This window comes from Chiloscyllium punctatum, chromosome 1, assembly GCF_047496795.1.
Source record: "Chiloscyllium punctatum isolate Juve2018m chromosome 1, sChiPun1.3, whole genome shotgun sequence".
Taxonomy (NCBI): Eukaryota; Metazoa; Chordata; class Chondrichthyes; order Orectolobiformes; family Hemiscylliidae; genus Chiloscyllium; species Chiloscyllium punctatum.
This window is the reverse complement of record NC_092739.1, coordinates 111984969-112001719: the sequence shown is the minus strand read 5'-3', so window position 1 is coordinate 112001719 and position 16751 is coordinate 111984969. Positions and strand designations below refer to the sequence as shown.

Below are 16751 nucleotides of genomic sequence, written 5' to 3'. Positions count from 1 at the left end.
CATTGAACTTGAAGTCACAATGTCCAAGGAAAGCATTAACTTCAAGATAACACAAAATATAAATTGGCATAAGATAAAAGACAAAGTTAGTAACAAATGTTATTTAGTTAAAAATATGCACCTCTGCACAAAATGCCATTAAGATTAACATGCTTTCCGTGGACTGGTGACATCACAGCTGAATGGTTGCACATTTGTCTCTAACACTAACTGCCCTTCAAGAATTCACAATGTGATACGCTTTGTGATATAACACAAATGTAAATCTTTCTGAAACAGAACTGTTCAGTATTAAACTATCCAATTGATTGTGATCATTACAAAGTAGTAGTAAAGTTAGCGAGTTTTGAGAAGATTTGTAGCTCAGGTTGAGGTTCTGGATGTGGGTTTGTTCACTGAGCTGGAAGGTTCAGTTTCAGACGTTTCATCACCATACTGGGTAAAACCTTAGTGAGCCTCCGGATGAAGCACTGCTGATGATTCCTGCTTTCTATTTATATGTTTGGGTTTCTTTGGGTTGGTGATGTCATTTCCTGTTCTTTTTCTCAGGGGGTGGTAAATCAGGTCCAAGTCAATGTGTTTGTTGATAAAGTTCCGGTTGGAATACCATGTTTCTAGGAATTCTTGTGTCTCTCTGTTTGGCTTGTCCTAGGATGAATGTGTTGTCCCAGTCGAAGTGGTGTCCTTTCTATTCTGTATGTAAGGATACTAAGTTAGAGAGGGTCACGTCATTTTGTGGCTAGTTGATGTTCATGTATCCTGGTGGCTAGTTTTCTGCCCGTTTGTCCAATGTAGTGTTTGTTACAGTCCTTACATGATATTTTGTAAATAACATTAGTTTCGCTTGTTGTCTGTATAGGGTCTTTAAAGTTCATTAGCTGCTTTAGTTCATTTAGTGTGTTGGTGGGTTTGTGGGCTACCATGATGCCAAGGTGGACGGTTGCTTGGGTTCTCTTCCTGCTGCTAGAATTGCACGTGAGACAATCTATTTTACTTAATTTGCCTTTGCCAAGGGTGTGTTTTTAGGATGTTACTATATTGGAACAGTTAGTGTTTAGTAGTGAGATAATCTAATATTCTGTTACGTTTTCCAATAAAGTTCAATTCTTCTTTCAATTCTTCTTCTTTGCTTATTTTTACAATATAGTTAAAATGCCAAGTGTGTTTTGCTTCAAGCCTGATGGTTTGACCAATCGAATTGCATCTTTAAAAATAAGAAAAGGCTGGGGTCTAGACCACCTCCTTTAACAGATTTTGAGGTGCTTCGATCTGATCCATAACATTACCAAACTGCCGGCTGCAGATGCATCTGGCCACGTCAGTATCGGTGAGAGTAACCACCGCTTAGTCCTTGTGGAGACAAAGTCCCACCTTCACATTGAGAATAACCTCCATCATGTTGTGTGGCATTATCCCCATGCGAAATGGGACAGACTTTGAGCAGGACTGGCAACTCAAGACTGGGCATCCACGAAGTAGTGTGTGACATCAACTGCATCAGAATTATACTCCAGTACGATCTGTAACCTCATGGCGCAGCATTTTCCCCACTCAACCATTACCATCAAAGCCAAGCGATCAACCCTGGTTCAATGGAGAGTGCAGTAAGGCATTCCAGCAGCAGCACCAGAAAAATGAGGTATCAACTTGGTGAAGCCACCAAACAGCATACGCAGCAAGTGACAGACAGAACTAAGCGATCCTACAACCAACAGATCAGTTCTGCAGTCCTGCCATATCCGGTCATGAATGGCGGTGGATATTTAAACATCTCACTGGAGGAGGAGGCTCCACAAATATTCCCATTTTCAATGATGGAAGAGCCCAGCACAACAGTGCAAAAGATGAGGCTGAAGCATTTGCAAGAGTCTTCAGCCAGAAGTGCCAAGTAGATGATCCATCTTGGCCACTTCTAGTGGTCTCCAGTATTACAGGTACCAGTCTTCAGCCAATTTGAGTTACTCCATGAAAAATTGCCCGATTCTGCCAGGGCCACTCAGCTCCTGATCTCATTACAGTCTTGGTTCAAAGGTTGAATTCCAGAGGCAAGTGTGACAGCCCTTGACATCAAAGCTGCATTCGACAGAGTGTGGTATCAAGCAGCCCTAGCAAAACTGGAATCAATGGCTATCAGAGAGCAAACTCTCCGCTAGTCGAGTCATACCTGGCATGAATGATGACAGTCATGGTTGTTGGAGGTCAGTCATCTCAGCTTCAGGACATCTCTGCAGGAGTTCCTCAGGGTAGTGTCCTAGGCTCAACTATCTTCGCTGTTTCATCCATGACCTTCAGTCCATGATAAAAGGTCAGAAGTGGGGATGCTCGTTAAATAATTGCATGATGTTCAGCACCATTTGTGACTCCTCAGATATTGATGTAGTCCATGTTCAAATGCAAAAAGATCTGAACAATATCCAGCCTTGGGCTGACAAGTGGCAAGTAACACAGTGGCTACAAGAGCAGGTGAAAGGCTAGGAATACTATGGTGAGTAACTCACCTGATTCCCTAAAGCCTGTCCATTATCTACAAGGCACAAGTCAGGAGTGTAATGGAATACTCCCCACTTCTCTAGATGGGTGCAGCTCCAACAACAACAAGAAGTCTGACACCATCCAGGACAAAGCAGATAGCCTGATTGGCACTACAACCACAAACATCCACTCCCACCACCACTGACGCTCAGTAGCAGTATACTGTACTATCTACAAGATACACTGCAGAAATTCACCAAAGATCCTCAGACAACACCTTCCAAACCCACGACCAATTTCATCTAGAAGGACAAGGGAAGCAGGTATATGGGAACACCATCACCTCAACTTCCCCTCCAAGCCACTCACCGCCCTGACTTGAAAATACATTGCCATTCCTTCACTGTACATGGGTCAAAGTTCTGGAATTCCCTGCCTATTGGCGTTGTGGGTGAACCCACAGAAGGTAGACTGTAGCAGTTCAAGAAGCAGCTCAACACCACCTTCTCAAGTGGGTGGCACAGTGGTTAGCACTGCTGCCTCACAGCGCCAGAGACCTCAGAGTGACTGACTGTGTGGAGTTTGCACATTCTCCCCGTGTCTGTGTGGGTGCTCTGATTTCCTCCCACAGTCCAAAAATGTGCAGGTTAGGTGAATTGGCCATGCTAAATCGCCCATAGTGTTAGGGGCAGGGGTAAATGTAGGGGAATGGGTCTGGGTGGGGTGCGCTTCGGCGGGTTGGTGTGGACTTGTTGGGCCGAAGGGCCTGCTTCCACACTGTAAGTAATCTAATCTAAACGAAAGACAGGCAATAAATGTTGGCTGGCCAGCCAGCAACACACACATCCCACAAAAAGTATTTTTAAAAACAAATCTATAATAAATACTCACAGATATGAAGTATCAGGAAATACAGGAAAGGAAAGGATGGGGGAGGAGTTGCATTATTTACAAAGGAGTGTGTAGGATATCTCTAAATTGCAAGGAAATTTCAGAGGTGGGGAAATTTTGGAGCACTTATAAGAGTATTTTAATTATCTAAATATAGTTTCGGCGAGTAGAAGTCTAACAGGTAGAGAGGGGCAGAGGTTCATGAAGTGTGTTGAGGAAAATTTTCTCAGTTTTATTTTGTCCAGTCCAAATCAAAAAGAAGGCACAGGTAGGTCAGGTGCTTGGGAATGCAATGGATCAAATGGATAGAGTGTGTGTAAGTAGAGGACAGTGATTATTGTATCATTAGATGTATGTTGGCTGTGGACAAGGATGTTGGACAATCAACAGTAAGAATATATAACTGGGAAAAATTCAATTTCAGTAGGGCAAGAACTGAGCTGGGCTGAATAAATTAGAGTCTAAGGTTGGCAGGAAAAATGATAGCTGAACAATGGGCTAACTTAAAAGATGATACATCAGGCACATGAAAAAGACAGATAAGGCAAATATATCCAAAGCTCCCTGGATGATAAGATAATAAGATAGAGAAACTGCTCCACCACTTAATCATGGCTGATATGTTCCTCAACCTCATTCTCCTGCCTTTTCCCCATAACCTTTGATCTCCTTACCAATCAAGAACAGAACTCTGGCTTAAATAAACTCAATAACTTGGCTTCCCCAGCCTGCTGTGGCAATGATTTCCATAGATTCACCACTCTTTGGCTGAAGAAATTCCTCCTCATCTTAGTTCCAAAGAGTTGTAGTTTCACTGAGGCTGTGCTCTCAGGTCCGAGTTTCTCCTACTGCTAGAAACATCTTCTCTGTAGGGATGAATGATTGCAGAGTACTCAACAATCTTGGAGAGGCCATGGTGGGGGAGCAATGTAGCATGGTAGGATGGGTGGAAGAGAGGCAGTAAAGGGATGGGCATCTGAAATGGGGAAGGTGGGGAAAGAGGTTTCTGGTTGGAGCATAGGGCTGAGTGGGGCAGTAGACAGAATCCAGGATTTGGGGGGGGTTGCATGACTTGGTGGAGTAATGAGCCTGGTGATGGGTGTGAGTGAGTCATGAAGTGGAGAGAAGAGATGGTTGCTCTTAGAGGTGCAGCATTTCTTGGTGAATTGGGGACGTAGCTCACATTGAGCAAGGGTTGGATTCAGAGGGGAGCATTGAGAAGCAGGGTGAAAGGGAAAATAAAGATACTGCTGACTTAAAACAAGAGTCTGGGCACTGATGACTATGAGGGTCAAAGTGAAATGTTGAAATGACTTCCCAACCTTTCTATAGTGTTCTTGTGTGAATGGCTTTGAGGAAAGTACGGCTTACCTGAAATGAATTAAGTATCACAGGTTCTTCTGAATTATGTGGCTCTCTTGCTGTCAGTAGTATTTTTCCATCAGAGTACCCAACCGCAATTGGTTTGTCTTCACTGTACCAGGCAATGCATTGAACAGCAACTGAATAATAATTAAGACATTTATCGTGGATTACAGCCGCAAAAGCACAATGCATATAATATACCTGGACAACTTAAAACTCTATAAAGCTTGATACTTATTTAGTGACAAAACTGATTCTGTGCAATGTTACATACGCTTGGGAGCAGCTTTGCAAATACTTACGTATGGGCATTGTTTTATACTCCGTTTTACATAAACAATTGAAATATCAATTCAACACCTTTGGAATGGATACTTGATTTTACAGTTCCTAGAGGAAAAGCGATAATCTTTGTTTCATCAGATGTACTGAACATCTGATACCATGTTTAAAATATTTACTTAGCATGGCACTGAAAATGTGAGACAATTAAATATCCCCTGTTTTTTGGAGTGTAAGTCAATGCAGATGTGAGGTCAGGTAAATGGCCTGTTTCCAGGATTTAATACAGTTAGTTACTGTTGCTAAAGTTACACCACTCTATTTTAGTTCCATTCAGGAAATGTGCAGACTTGTATTGCTAAGACAAATATAAACTCAGGAAAAGCACAGGTCAGACAGCATCTGAGGAATACGAGAATCGACGTTTCGGGCATAAGCCCTTCATCATGCGTGATGTGTGATACTTGCACTTAGCTGACTGCTACACAGATCACAGAAGCAGAAAAACTAGATACTTTTAAAAATAAGCTGTGCAAGAGAGATTCTGAATGTCAGTTTACAGATTACTTTTACTAATAACAGAGTTCAAGACCATTACAATGATATTCTACAGATGAAGGCCATTTAGCCCATTAGCCCTTTGGTACAGCTGTCAAATTAAACTTATTTCCCTGCTCTTTCTCCACAGCCCTGCTTTTTTTTCCCCTTTACCCAATCCCATTTAGGAAGCTGCTAATTAATCTGGTTCCACAAACGTTGCAGATTGTGTATTCTAGATAACAGCAAATAGTGGTGTTAAAATTACTTGTTAGCTCTGCCGACCTTTGTCTATCACTTGAATCTGTATTATCTGTTTACTGACCTTGCTACCTCTGGAATGCAAAAAAAATCTCCCAGACAGGATTCCAATTGCTAAGCTCAATTTTGCCCCGTTTCAAACCAAGGTGGAACATTTACAGGCCTCTAGTACTTTGAAATCATCTTTATCACAAACGAGGATTGGAAAACCACGATCAGAGCTTTCAAAATGTTCATTGTCATTTTTTTTAATCAAACAAGAGTGCATCCTATCCACACCAACTGACATTGCTATTTTGAGGGCTGCCAAGTTTTTGCGTGTCTGCATTATCTATTTCTTTCCATACCAATTTTGCCACCTAACCGCTCCTTCTTCATTGTTACATTGGCAGTATCCATGTACTGTAAAATTGAGGTTAAATTTCCTCTAAAAAAAGGATAGGATGGGTTTCAATTGAAAAGTAAATTTTGTGGGAAGGGCAAACTAAGGTCTTGCAATGCCTGACAAACAAAACAGGATCAGAAAATACTCGATGATAATTACAAATCTTTTGTCACTGCAAACAATGAGCCGGATTTTATTGAAGTATAAGTGTATTACTTCCCTGCTGAGCACTGTCAATAGAAGTTGCTATTATTTGAACATACCATCTTTCCTCTGACAATGCACTAGCTCAATTGTGTCAGAAACGGATACTTCTGTAACTTCAATGCAGCCAATTGATCCATCCAATCGACCCACTAACAGAAACTCCGCTTGTTTGTCATTGCTTTTGCTCACAAGTGGTGTTTGAACATCTGCCCAGGTTATAGCAGTTACCCAGGAAGGCTGAATCTTCACATGGATTTGATTCCCTTTGGAAGAAACAAAACATTTGTCAACTTACAGAAAGCAATACAAAATACAGAACAGGCAGACAGAGGACAAAGGGACCCAGAGAGGACCACTGCAGGAATCTCAGCCTTTGAAAATGCCTAATAGTTTGCGATACTTCTAGCCTGTCTTGATGAGATTGAGTGCTGCAAGATCAATGAGCTAACCATGACACTATGATACATGAAGCCATTTGGGAGGAGAGGGGTCCTTAAAAAGGAATATAGTTGTAGTAGAGGACAATATAGTGAAGGGGACTGACACCATTCTCTGCAGCAAACACGAGTCTAGGTGGCTGTGTTATTGATGGACACCTGGGTTTGGGGCATCTGCTCATGGCTGCTGAAGAACCTACAGTGGGAGGAGGAGGACCCGCTTGTCATGGGCCATGTAGGTATCAATCAAGAGTGGTGCAAATGCAGAATCAGAGAAACTCAACAGGTTTGGCAATACCTGTGGAGAGATAACAGTCAATGTTTCCTGTTCAGTGACCCTTCTTCAAAATTGGAAGTTAGGAAAAGACTGGCGTATAATCAAAGATGGTGGTTCTGCGTAGTCAGTGAGAGGGGCTAGGTATCATATTTAGAAGCAGAACTTTAAGGTCATTATCTCTGCATTACTCGAGACACACGTAAATTAGCATAGAGCAAATCCGACTCGAGAGATGAAGGTGTGACTCAAAGACTTGTGTGGGAGAAATGGCTTGTGTCGCATGAAACACTATCTTCAGTAGTGGAGAAAGTGGGATCTGTCCAGATGGGACTGCCTCCATCTGAACCGTGTTGGGGCCAGTATTCTCGCCAATTACAGAATGAGGGAAGGAAAGAGATTTTGAAAAACAGTTAAACAGTTTGAACAGTTGGGGCAAAGGATCAAATTTAGGAAGATGTGGTAAATCAAACAGGTGTCAAGGTCAGAGTATTAATGTGTTAATATGGGAAATAGTTAAATAAATACTGTCTATTCTTTCCTTTTTTTTAAGGGTCACGAGTGTGGTGCTGGAAAAGCATAGCAGGTCAGGCAGCATCCGAGGCACAGGAAAAGTGACATTTCGGGCAAAAGCCCTTCATCCTGATCTCTAATCTCCAGCATCTGTAGTCCTCACTTTCGCCTAGTATTTATTCAAGAGTCAACCAAAAGACAAGACTAAAATTTACAAAGAGAGAAAAAGGATAAAACTAAGTACTCTTTAACTGAATGCATGTAGCATTCGAAACAAAACAGATTTACTGAGAATGCAAATAGAAGTGAATAAGTATAATCTGGAAGGCATCTCTAAACAAAATCAGTATTCTGCCTACGATACAGTTCTGTATTAGTAACTACCACCTTGGCAAAAGATGATAATATTACCATTCAGAAAGAGACATTGGCATAGTATTTGCTTGCAGACACAGTTACTCTAACTAATCTAGGGGGTGTAGCACTACTAATCAGAGAGGATATCACAGCTACAGAAGCTTCCATTGTCGAGGAAGATCTGCCTACCAAGTCAGTATAGGTGGAAGTTAGGAACAGCAAGGGAGCAGTCACCTCGTTAGGGGTTTACTACAGGCCCCCCAATAGCAGCAGGGAGATTGAAGGAAGCATAGGTCAGCAGATTTTGGAAAAGTGTGGACGTAGTAGGGTTGTTGTAATGGGTGACTTTAACTTTCCCAATATTGAATGGAACCTCCTTCGAGCAGAAGATTTGAATGGAGCTGTTTTTGTAAGGTGTGTTCAGGAGGGTTTCCTAACTCGGTACGTTGACAGGCCGATGAGGGGAGAGGCCATTCTAGACTTGGTGCTCGGAAACGAGCCAGGGCAGGTATTAGATCTTGTGGTGGGAGAGCATTTTGATGATAGTGACCACAACTGCCTCACATTCTACATAGCTATGGAGAAGGAGAGGATTAGGCAAAATGGGAGGAAATTTAATTGGGGAAGAGGAAACTATGATGCGATTAGACATCGATTAGAGTTAGGAAGCATGGACTGGTGGCAATTGTTCCATGGTAAAGGCACTATAGACATGTGGAGACTGTTTCAGGAACAGTTGTTGTGAGTGATGAATAAATATGTCCCTCTGAGACAGGCAAGAAGTGGTAAGATAAAGGAACCTTGGATGATGAGAGCGTTGGAGCTTCTCGTCAAAGGGAAGAAGGTAGCTTCCTCCACCTTATGTAAGCTAAGGTCAAGCTCAGCTCTACAGGATTACAGGCAGGCGAGGAAGGAGCTCAAATATGGTCTGAGGAGAGCCAGGAGGGGGCACGAGAAAGGCTTGGTAGAACGGATTAGGGAGAACTCAAAGGCATTTTACACTTATGTGAGGAATAAGAGAATGGTCAAAGAAAGAGTAGGGCTGATCAGGGATAACATAGGGAACTTGTGTGTGGAGTCTGAGGAGGTAGGGGAAGTCCTAAATGAGTTTTTTGCTTCTGTCTTTACGAAATAAACGAACTTTGTGGTGAATGAAACCTTTGAAGAGCAGGTGTGCATGCTGGAATGGATAGAGATAGAGGAAGCTGATGTGCTGAAAATTTTGTCAAACATTAAGATTGACAAGTCACCAGGCCCGGACCAGATTTGTCCTTGGCTGCTTTGGGAAACGAGAAATGCAATTGTTTTGCCACTTGCGAAGATCTTTGCATCCTCGCTCTCCACTGGAGTCGTACCTGAGAACTGGAGAGAGGCAAATGTAATTCCTCTCTTCAAGAAAGGAAATAGGGAAATCCCTGGCAATTACAGATCAGTAAGTCTCATGTCTGTCGTCTGCAAGGTGTTAGAAAGGATTCTGAGGTATAGGATTTCTGACCATCTGGAAGAGCATGGCTTGATTAAATGCAGTCAACACGGCTTTGTGAGGGGCAGGTCATGCCTCACAAAGGGAAGAGGAAACAGGACATTGACAGAATGCAGAGATGGGCTGAGAGGTGGCAGATAGAGTTTAACCTGGATAAATGCGAGGTGATGCATTTTGGTAGGCCGAATTTGAAAGCTGAGTGCAGGATTAGCAATAGGATTCTTGGCAGTGTGGAGGAACAGAGGGATCTTGGTGTGCAGGTACATAGATCCCTTAAAATGGCCACCCAAGTGGACAGAGTTGTTTAGAAAACATATGGTATTTTGGCTTTCATTAACAGGGGGATTGAGTTTAAGAGTTGTGAGATCTTGTTGCAGCTCTATAAAACTTTGGTTAGACCGCACTTGGAATACTGCGTCAAGTTCTGGTCGCCCTATTATAAGAAAGATGTGGATGCTTTGGAGAGGGTTCAGAGGAGGTTTACCAGGATGCTGCCTGGACTGGAGAGCTTACCTGGACTGAGAGCTTATCTTATGAAGAGAGGTTGACTGAGCTCGGACTTTTTTCATTGGAGAAAAGGAGGAGAGGGGACCTAATTGAGGTATACAAGATAATGGGAGACATAGATAGAGTCGATAGCCAGAGACTATTTCCCAGGGCTGAAATGGCTAACACGAGGGGTCATAGTTTTAAGCTGGTTGGAGGAAAGTATAGAGGGATGTCAGAGGCGGGTTCTTTACACAGAATTGTGAGAGCATGAAATGCGTTGCCAGCAGCAGTTGTGGAAGCAAGGTCATTGGGGACACCTAAAAGACTGCTGGACATGCATATGGTCACAGAAATTTGAGGGTGCATACATGAGGATCAATGGTCAGCATAACATCGTGGGCTGAAGGGCCTGTTCTGTGCTGTACTGTTCTATGTTATGTTCTAATCAGTTAGATCATATTTGGAATATTGTGAAAAGTTCTAGGCTCTATATTATAAGGAAAAGGAAAGGTACACTGGAGGAAATGCAAAAAAGGTTTTATTAGAAAAAATATCAGAATTGAGAAGCACAGACTCTTTCTCTACCGAACAGAAGGCTGAGGAGCGACTTGATTTAAGATCACATCTTTAAAGTCTTTAAGATTATGACTGTTTGTAAGTATTGGTGCAGAACTAAGGTCCATGAAAATCCAACTACGAATTCAGGAAAAACCCTCTTTACCCAGAGAATGGTTACAAAGCAAAATACTTGCTTCAAGGACTTGTCAAGTCAATTACCAGAGATACATTTACAGGAAAGCTAAGCATACAAAGGAGAAAGCAATAAAAAGCTGTGTTGATAGGGTTAAAGGAAGATGGAAGAGACATATACCAGCTCAAATTTGTTGAAGGGCTGTTACTGAGCAATAAACATTTGCTAATACTATGTCATTAATTTAGCCTTTTCACACAGTAATGATCATCATTATAATGCATTGTTCCAAAAGCAGAAGGCAGTGTATGCAATGGGTTCTGTTTATTATTAATTTCTTACCATCCACTAGATAGATGTTGACTATTTTGTCTTGCGAAGCAGCCAAGAATCCACCACTTGCACTCCAGTGAACAGGAGACAAATTGATGTCACCTGTAGGTGTACTCGGCCTCTTATCAGAGTCTTCACTGGGAGAATTATGTGAAGCGTGAAGAAAGGAAAGGAAATTTCACTATTATTACCAATATTGCATTGTTGGTTACCTGCTCAATATATAGACATAACTACAAAACCCTAATAATTATGGGGAGGAGTGAAGGGTATTTTGAGCATCAGCTTCCCCTACTTCTGCGAACTGAACATTAAAACCTTTTTTCAAGCAAATGGAGATGAAGAGAGCTTATGGAAGGGGAGCTGAGGCACATAGTGATATTGGAAAAAGAGCAGGTTACATTAGAAGCATCAGAGTGGAAGTGGTGTCTCAGTCGGTGAGGGGGAAAGAGTAAAGCAGGGAAGCTACTCACTTACAGGATCCAGATATCCCCACCTCCCACTTGCTGCCATATTTCCCTAATCCTGGGAAACCCAATGCCCAAGTGAGATTTAAAAAGGAAATTATATCTGAGGCATATGATATCATTAGAATACTTAAATTACCAGTTGTCTGTCTCCTGGAAGTAAGTCGGATGCCTGCCCAACATCTACCTTGACTGAGTTAAAACTGGAAATAAGTGGAGTGGAGTCATGTTCCAGGTTATTACTATTATATTCCACTGGATCCAAACCTACCTATTCTATTGTTTTAATTCGCATCAATGTATCAGCTTGGTTCAATCACTCTTGCCCTATATCAAATACCACTCCACGACTCTAGAGCATAATTTAAGTTTATACTTCAGTTCAGTACTCAGGGAGTACTCTTCTGTCTCAGGGGTTGTCTTTCAGATGAAAGATTATACTGACGTCCTGTTTGCTAAGACAAAGGATTTTAAGAATAGCAAGACAATTCTGGAGTCCTGGTCAAAATAATTTTTCAACCAGTATCAACAGAACAGACTTACATTCAGATGCTAGAAATCTAAAATAACAACAAAAAATCTCAGAAGGTTCCAGCAAGTCTTGTAACATCAACGAGGAAGGATACAGTTAATGTGTCAGATCAATATCTTCTTATCATAACATTGAGACCACTGAAGAGAATAACAAACAAATGGCAGTAATCCATCATTTTGCCTCTCTGAGTGCCATGTTTTAATGCCCTCTTTCCCCCTCAGAATCTCCCTCCGATACTCTTCATGCCTAATATTGCTGAAATTCTTATTTGACCCATTAGCTGTGGATCAAGGAGAAGCACACATAGATGCAGATGAGGAATTCAGGAAAGAGGCTCAATTTTGGGTACAAGTGGATTTATTGATAAGTGAGCATCAATGTGTGCATCATAAACACCCAGTGAGAATATCCTTACTAGCTGGACATTTATGAATCTGTTAATGCTGAAAAAAAAGTTTTATCTGCTGCCCATTTTGCAGTGTGCATCAGAGTGTGATATTAAAGAGTGAACTTGCTCTGCTGACCTGCAGGAAATTGGATGTCTCAAGGCTAGGGTGGGATGTCTCTGACTTACAGATAGATTGTAAGAAATTACATTATCATCTCCTATTATTCAGAGCCATTTACATGGCCATTTCCTTCTCATTCAGAGCCATTTACATTATCATCTCCTACTATTTACATTTGCATCCCCTATTCAGAAATCAATTGGAGCATTGCAGTTCGAATTTGACTACTCCCTCTAGTTACAAAAACAAAATTACAATTCACAACAGATCTGGCCAGTAAGGGATAATTTACATTACATTGTTTTTGGAGATGACGTAGTCACTGCACTGAGTCTTGAGTGGAATGTGACTGTGAGGAAGTGACTGGGGGGTTGTCTTGTGAGCATTACTAACCGTGATGTAAAGGTTTTGTATAAAGGAAGGACTGTTTCCTTTGCTCAGAGCACGTTTTGCCATGACCCCATAAGCCCTCTGAAGTGTGTGCTAAAGTTACCTCCAAAATGTTTGTACTGTACTCTGCTTAATAACATTTGGTCGTTGTTCACACAAGTTGGTATGTTGCAGTTGCATCAAAGTGTGTAAGGATCTCAGAAAAAAAAAGAACTTAACACGGGGATCAAGACAATATGCTTGCAAAAGCCATGTAAACATACCAAATTTTAAAGCAAATGGTTTGCTTTAAAGCAACTGTGTTTTTTGTTAAAGTCCAAAGGCGAATGGTTCCATCCAGGGCACTCGTGGCCAGCAAAGACTTTGCAACTGACCAAGAAGAACTTGCAACCTGTAATTGAAATCAAAACAGGCAAAAGATTAGATACCTTCCACCACACTCAGAACGTAAACATTATCATCATCCCTTCATACCTTACTGAGGATATTAGCTCTTTTTTAAAAAAAGGCTATAATATTGCAAAGAATAGTATTAAGTTTGAGATTAGGGATGGTTTGGAAACCAGCAAAGGAATATCAAAAAGATTATGAAAAAAATACAGCAAAATAGCCAAGAGTACATGACTGCAAGAAACTTTAAACAACATAAAAATGGAAGTACACATTAGTTTCTTAGACGGATAGATTGGCGAAATCTTCTTATGGAGAATGAGGAACTGGTAGAGATATAAAACAAACATTTTGTGTCTATCCTCACATTTGAAGATAACTAGTTGCATAACAGAAATAAAGGGTAATTTAAGAATAAGAAACTTTAGGGACTAAAATAGGGAAATTTCCCAGTACCAGATTTTTGAAGGAAATTGCTGCAGAGGTAGGTGCTTGGGATACGACTTTTACAAAAATTTCGAAATTCAGCTAACTTTTAAGTGTTGTATTCAGGGATCCTATGGGGAAGACTTTGGGAACATAGTGCATAAAGGTACATAAACCCCATGAAACTCACTGGACAACATCCAGACTTGGCTTAAGAAATGGCAGTCAACATTCACACCATACAAGTCCTGAGTGGCGTATATCTGACTTTGCTTAAGGAGAATTCAGAATGTACACACCATAGTCATCAGAGAACTCAGTTAGCTAACAACTGTTCAGAGAAGAGAACGTGGTGCCAACAGCTTCTGTGGAAAGTAGTTTTGACTGCAGATCAACATTCAGGATCATTTGTGAATTTTGTTTTGAATTTAACTATTACATGGCCAGAATACTTTTAACATTATGCACTGCAGTTTTTTTTTCCTGCAGGATATGTCCATGTTATTGTTCATGAAGCATAGTTGTATACATTTGTAAAGTTTAAAATGCTTTGTTAATCACCTTTACATCTTGCTCAAGCTTGATTTGCAATTAACTAGTTTTTTAGTTGTTACTTAAGGAACATGGTTGAATTGTTTCTGAAAATGAACTACAGAAAGCCTGACATGAAGATTTAAATAAAATTGGTTATATTGATTTCTATTTTTTAAAATTTTAACTTTGTTGAGACTTATGGAGCAGTGGGACAAGAAAGGAAATGACTTCATCGCCCGAAATGGATCATAACATCTTAGGTCAGCAGACCGGACAGCTGTTGAACAGTTCAACCACTTTACCAACACTTTCCACCCTGACCTCAAATTCACCTGGACCATCTCAGACTCCTCCTTCCCCTTCCTAGACCTTTCCATTTCCATATTGGGTGACTGAATTGACATGAACATTTATTATAAACCAACCGACTCCCACAGCTACCTAGACTACACCTCCTCCCACCCTGTCCCCTGTAAATACGCCATCCCATATTCCCAATTCCTTCGTCTCCGCCGCATCTGCTCCCAGGAGGACCAGTTCCAAAACCGTACCACCCAGATGGCCTCCTTCTTCAAGGACCGCAATTTCCCCCAGACGTAGTCGACGATGCCCTCCACCGCATCTCTTCCACTTCCCGCTCCTCCGCCCTTGAGCCCCGCCCCTCCAACCGCCACCAGGACAGAACCCCACTGGTCCTCACCTACCACCCCACCAACCTCCATGTCCAACGTATCATCTGCCGTCATTTCCGCCACCTCCAAACTGACCCCACCACCAGGGACATATTTCCCTCCCCTCCCCTAATAGCGTTCCAAAAAGACCACTCCCTCCGTGACTCCCTTGTCAGGTCCACACCCCCCACCAACCCAACCTCCACTCCCGGCACCTTCCCCTGCAACCGCAAGAAATGCAAAACTTGCGCCCATACCTCCCCCCTTACTTCCCTCCAAGGCCTCAAGGGACACTTCCATATCTGCCACAAATTCACCTGCACCTCCACACACATCATCTATTGCATCCGCTGCACCTGATGTGGCTTCCTCTATATTGGGGAGACAGGCCGCCTACTTGCGGAACGTTTCAGAGAACACCTCTGGGACACTGGACCAACCAACCCAACCACCCCGTAGCCCAACACTTCAACTCCCCCTCCCACTCCACCAAGGACATGCAGGTCCTTGGACTCCTCCATCGCCAGACCATGGCAACACGACGGTTGGAGGAAGAGCGCCTCATCTTCCGCCTGGGAACCCTCCAACCACAAGGAATGAACTCAGATTTCTTGTTAGCAGAAGCGTCAAAAACCATAGGAGACCTCGCTAAGGTAAATAACCAACAGCATTACAAAGCCTGTAATTTTAAAAAATTTATTCACAGGATGAGAATGTCACTGGCTAGGCCAGTATTTATTGCCCATCCCATCCAGAGAGCAGTTAAGAGTCAACCACATTGCTGTAGGTCCAGAGCTGCAAAGGGCATTTTTGAACCAAGCGGACTTTCCCAACAATTAGCAATGGATTCGTGGTTGCCATTAGACTCTTAATTCATGATTTTTATTGAATTCAAATTCTACCATTTGTTGCAGCAGGATTTGAACCTGGGTTCCCCGAACATTACCTGAGCCTCTAAATTAACAGTCCAGTGATAATACCATTAGACTGTTGCCGCCCCTAAACAGATTACATATGAACATATATGTTAAGATATTGGTTCCTTGAACCACTCTCTCCTTAATAACCTTTCACCCAGAGAGTGTTGCTGGGTTCATCCTTAAATGTCTTCTTGAACAAAGATGTAATTTTTGCAATTCTCTAGTCCTCTAGCTCCCAAGAGGATTGAAAGATTATGGCCATTGTTTCTGTCATTTCAAGCCTAACTGCCCTCAAGTTATCTGGATGCAACTCATCCCAGCCTAGTGACTTATCAACTTTTAAGCCAACTCTTCTAATTCCCTCTCATCTTATAGGTTCTTAGTTCTTCCAATATCTCCAGTAGCTCCTATTCACTGTGACTGCGGCAGCATCCCTTCCTTAGTAATAATGCTGCTTGATTAGAGACGGTGGACATGGCTGAGATATTAAATATAAATTCCCCCTTTTGGTCCTTCATTCACCCCACTCCTTTCTTTTACCACTGCTCACTATTTGTATCCCTACAGTACATTTTTGCATTTTTTATAAGTTTTCTGCCTATCTTTTCTTGTACTCTCTTTTCCTGTTTCACTTCTCCTCTGATCTTTATCAATTCAGACTGGTTCTTACCTGCATTATCAATCTGATCTCCATCATATATCATCTTTTCATGTTTCACCTCATACTCTTAACATTTCCCCTTATGGAAATGTATGTTGACTTCTCATCGAACATTCTCCTATTTAGGGGCAGTCCTGTGTTCCATTAGTTTGCCCTGGCCATAAATAATTTTTACCCTTACTATGAAACCCTGATTAGCTTCTATATTTTTGATATGCAACTTCTTAATTTTACATAGGCTTATTAACATCAGTTTTAGAGACCACTTTGA

The 16751-nt window shown here is 41.8% G+C and overlaps 1 protein-coding gene across 4 annotated transcripts in view; it reads right to left on the bottom strand.

Annotated features, from left to right (window-relative positions):
- The window catches only part of LOC140478739 (probable E3 ubiquitin-protein ligase HERC1), a 342968-nt gene that overhangs the window by 74681 nt on the left and 251536 nt on the right, over nucleotides 1-16751 (bottom strand). For all 4 annotated transcript variants that reach the window (XM_072572083.1, XM_072572056.1, XM_072572075.1 and 1 more), the window contains exons 52-55: nucleotides 13142-13269; nucleotides 10987-11114; nucleotides 6457-6663; nucleotides 4735-4865 (exon numbers count right to left, since the gene is read on the bottom strand). In XM_072572083.1, the coding sequence (XP_072428184.1) occupies nucleotides 4735-4865; nucleotides 6457-6663; nucleotides 10987-11114; nucleotides 13142-13269 (594 nt within the window). The remainder of the gene's footprint in view (nucleotides 1-4734; nucleotides 4866-6456; nucleotides 6664-10986; nucleotides 11115-13141; nucleotides 13270-16751) is intronic.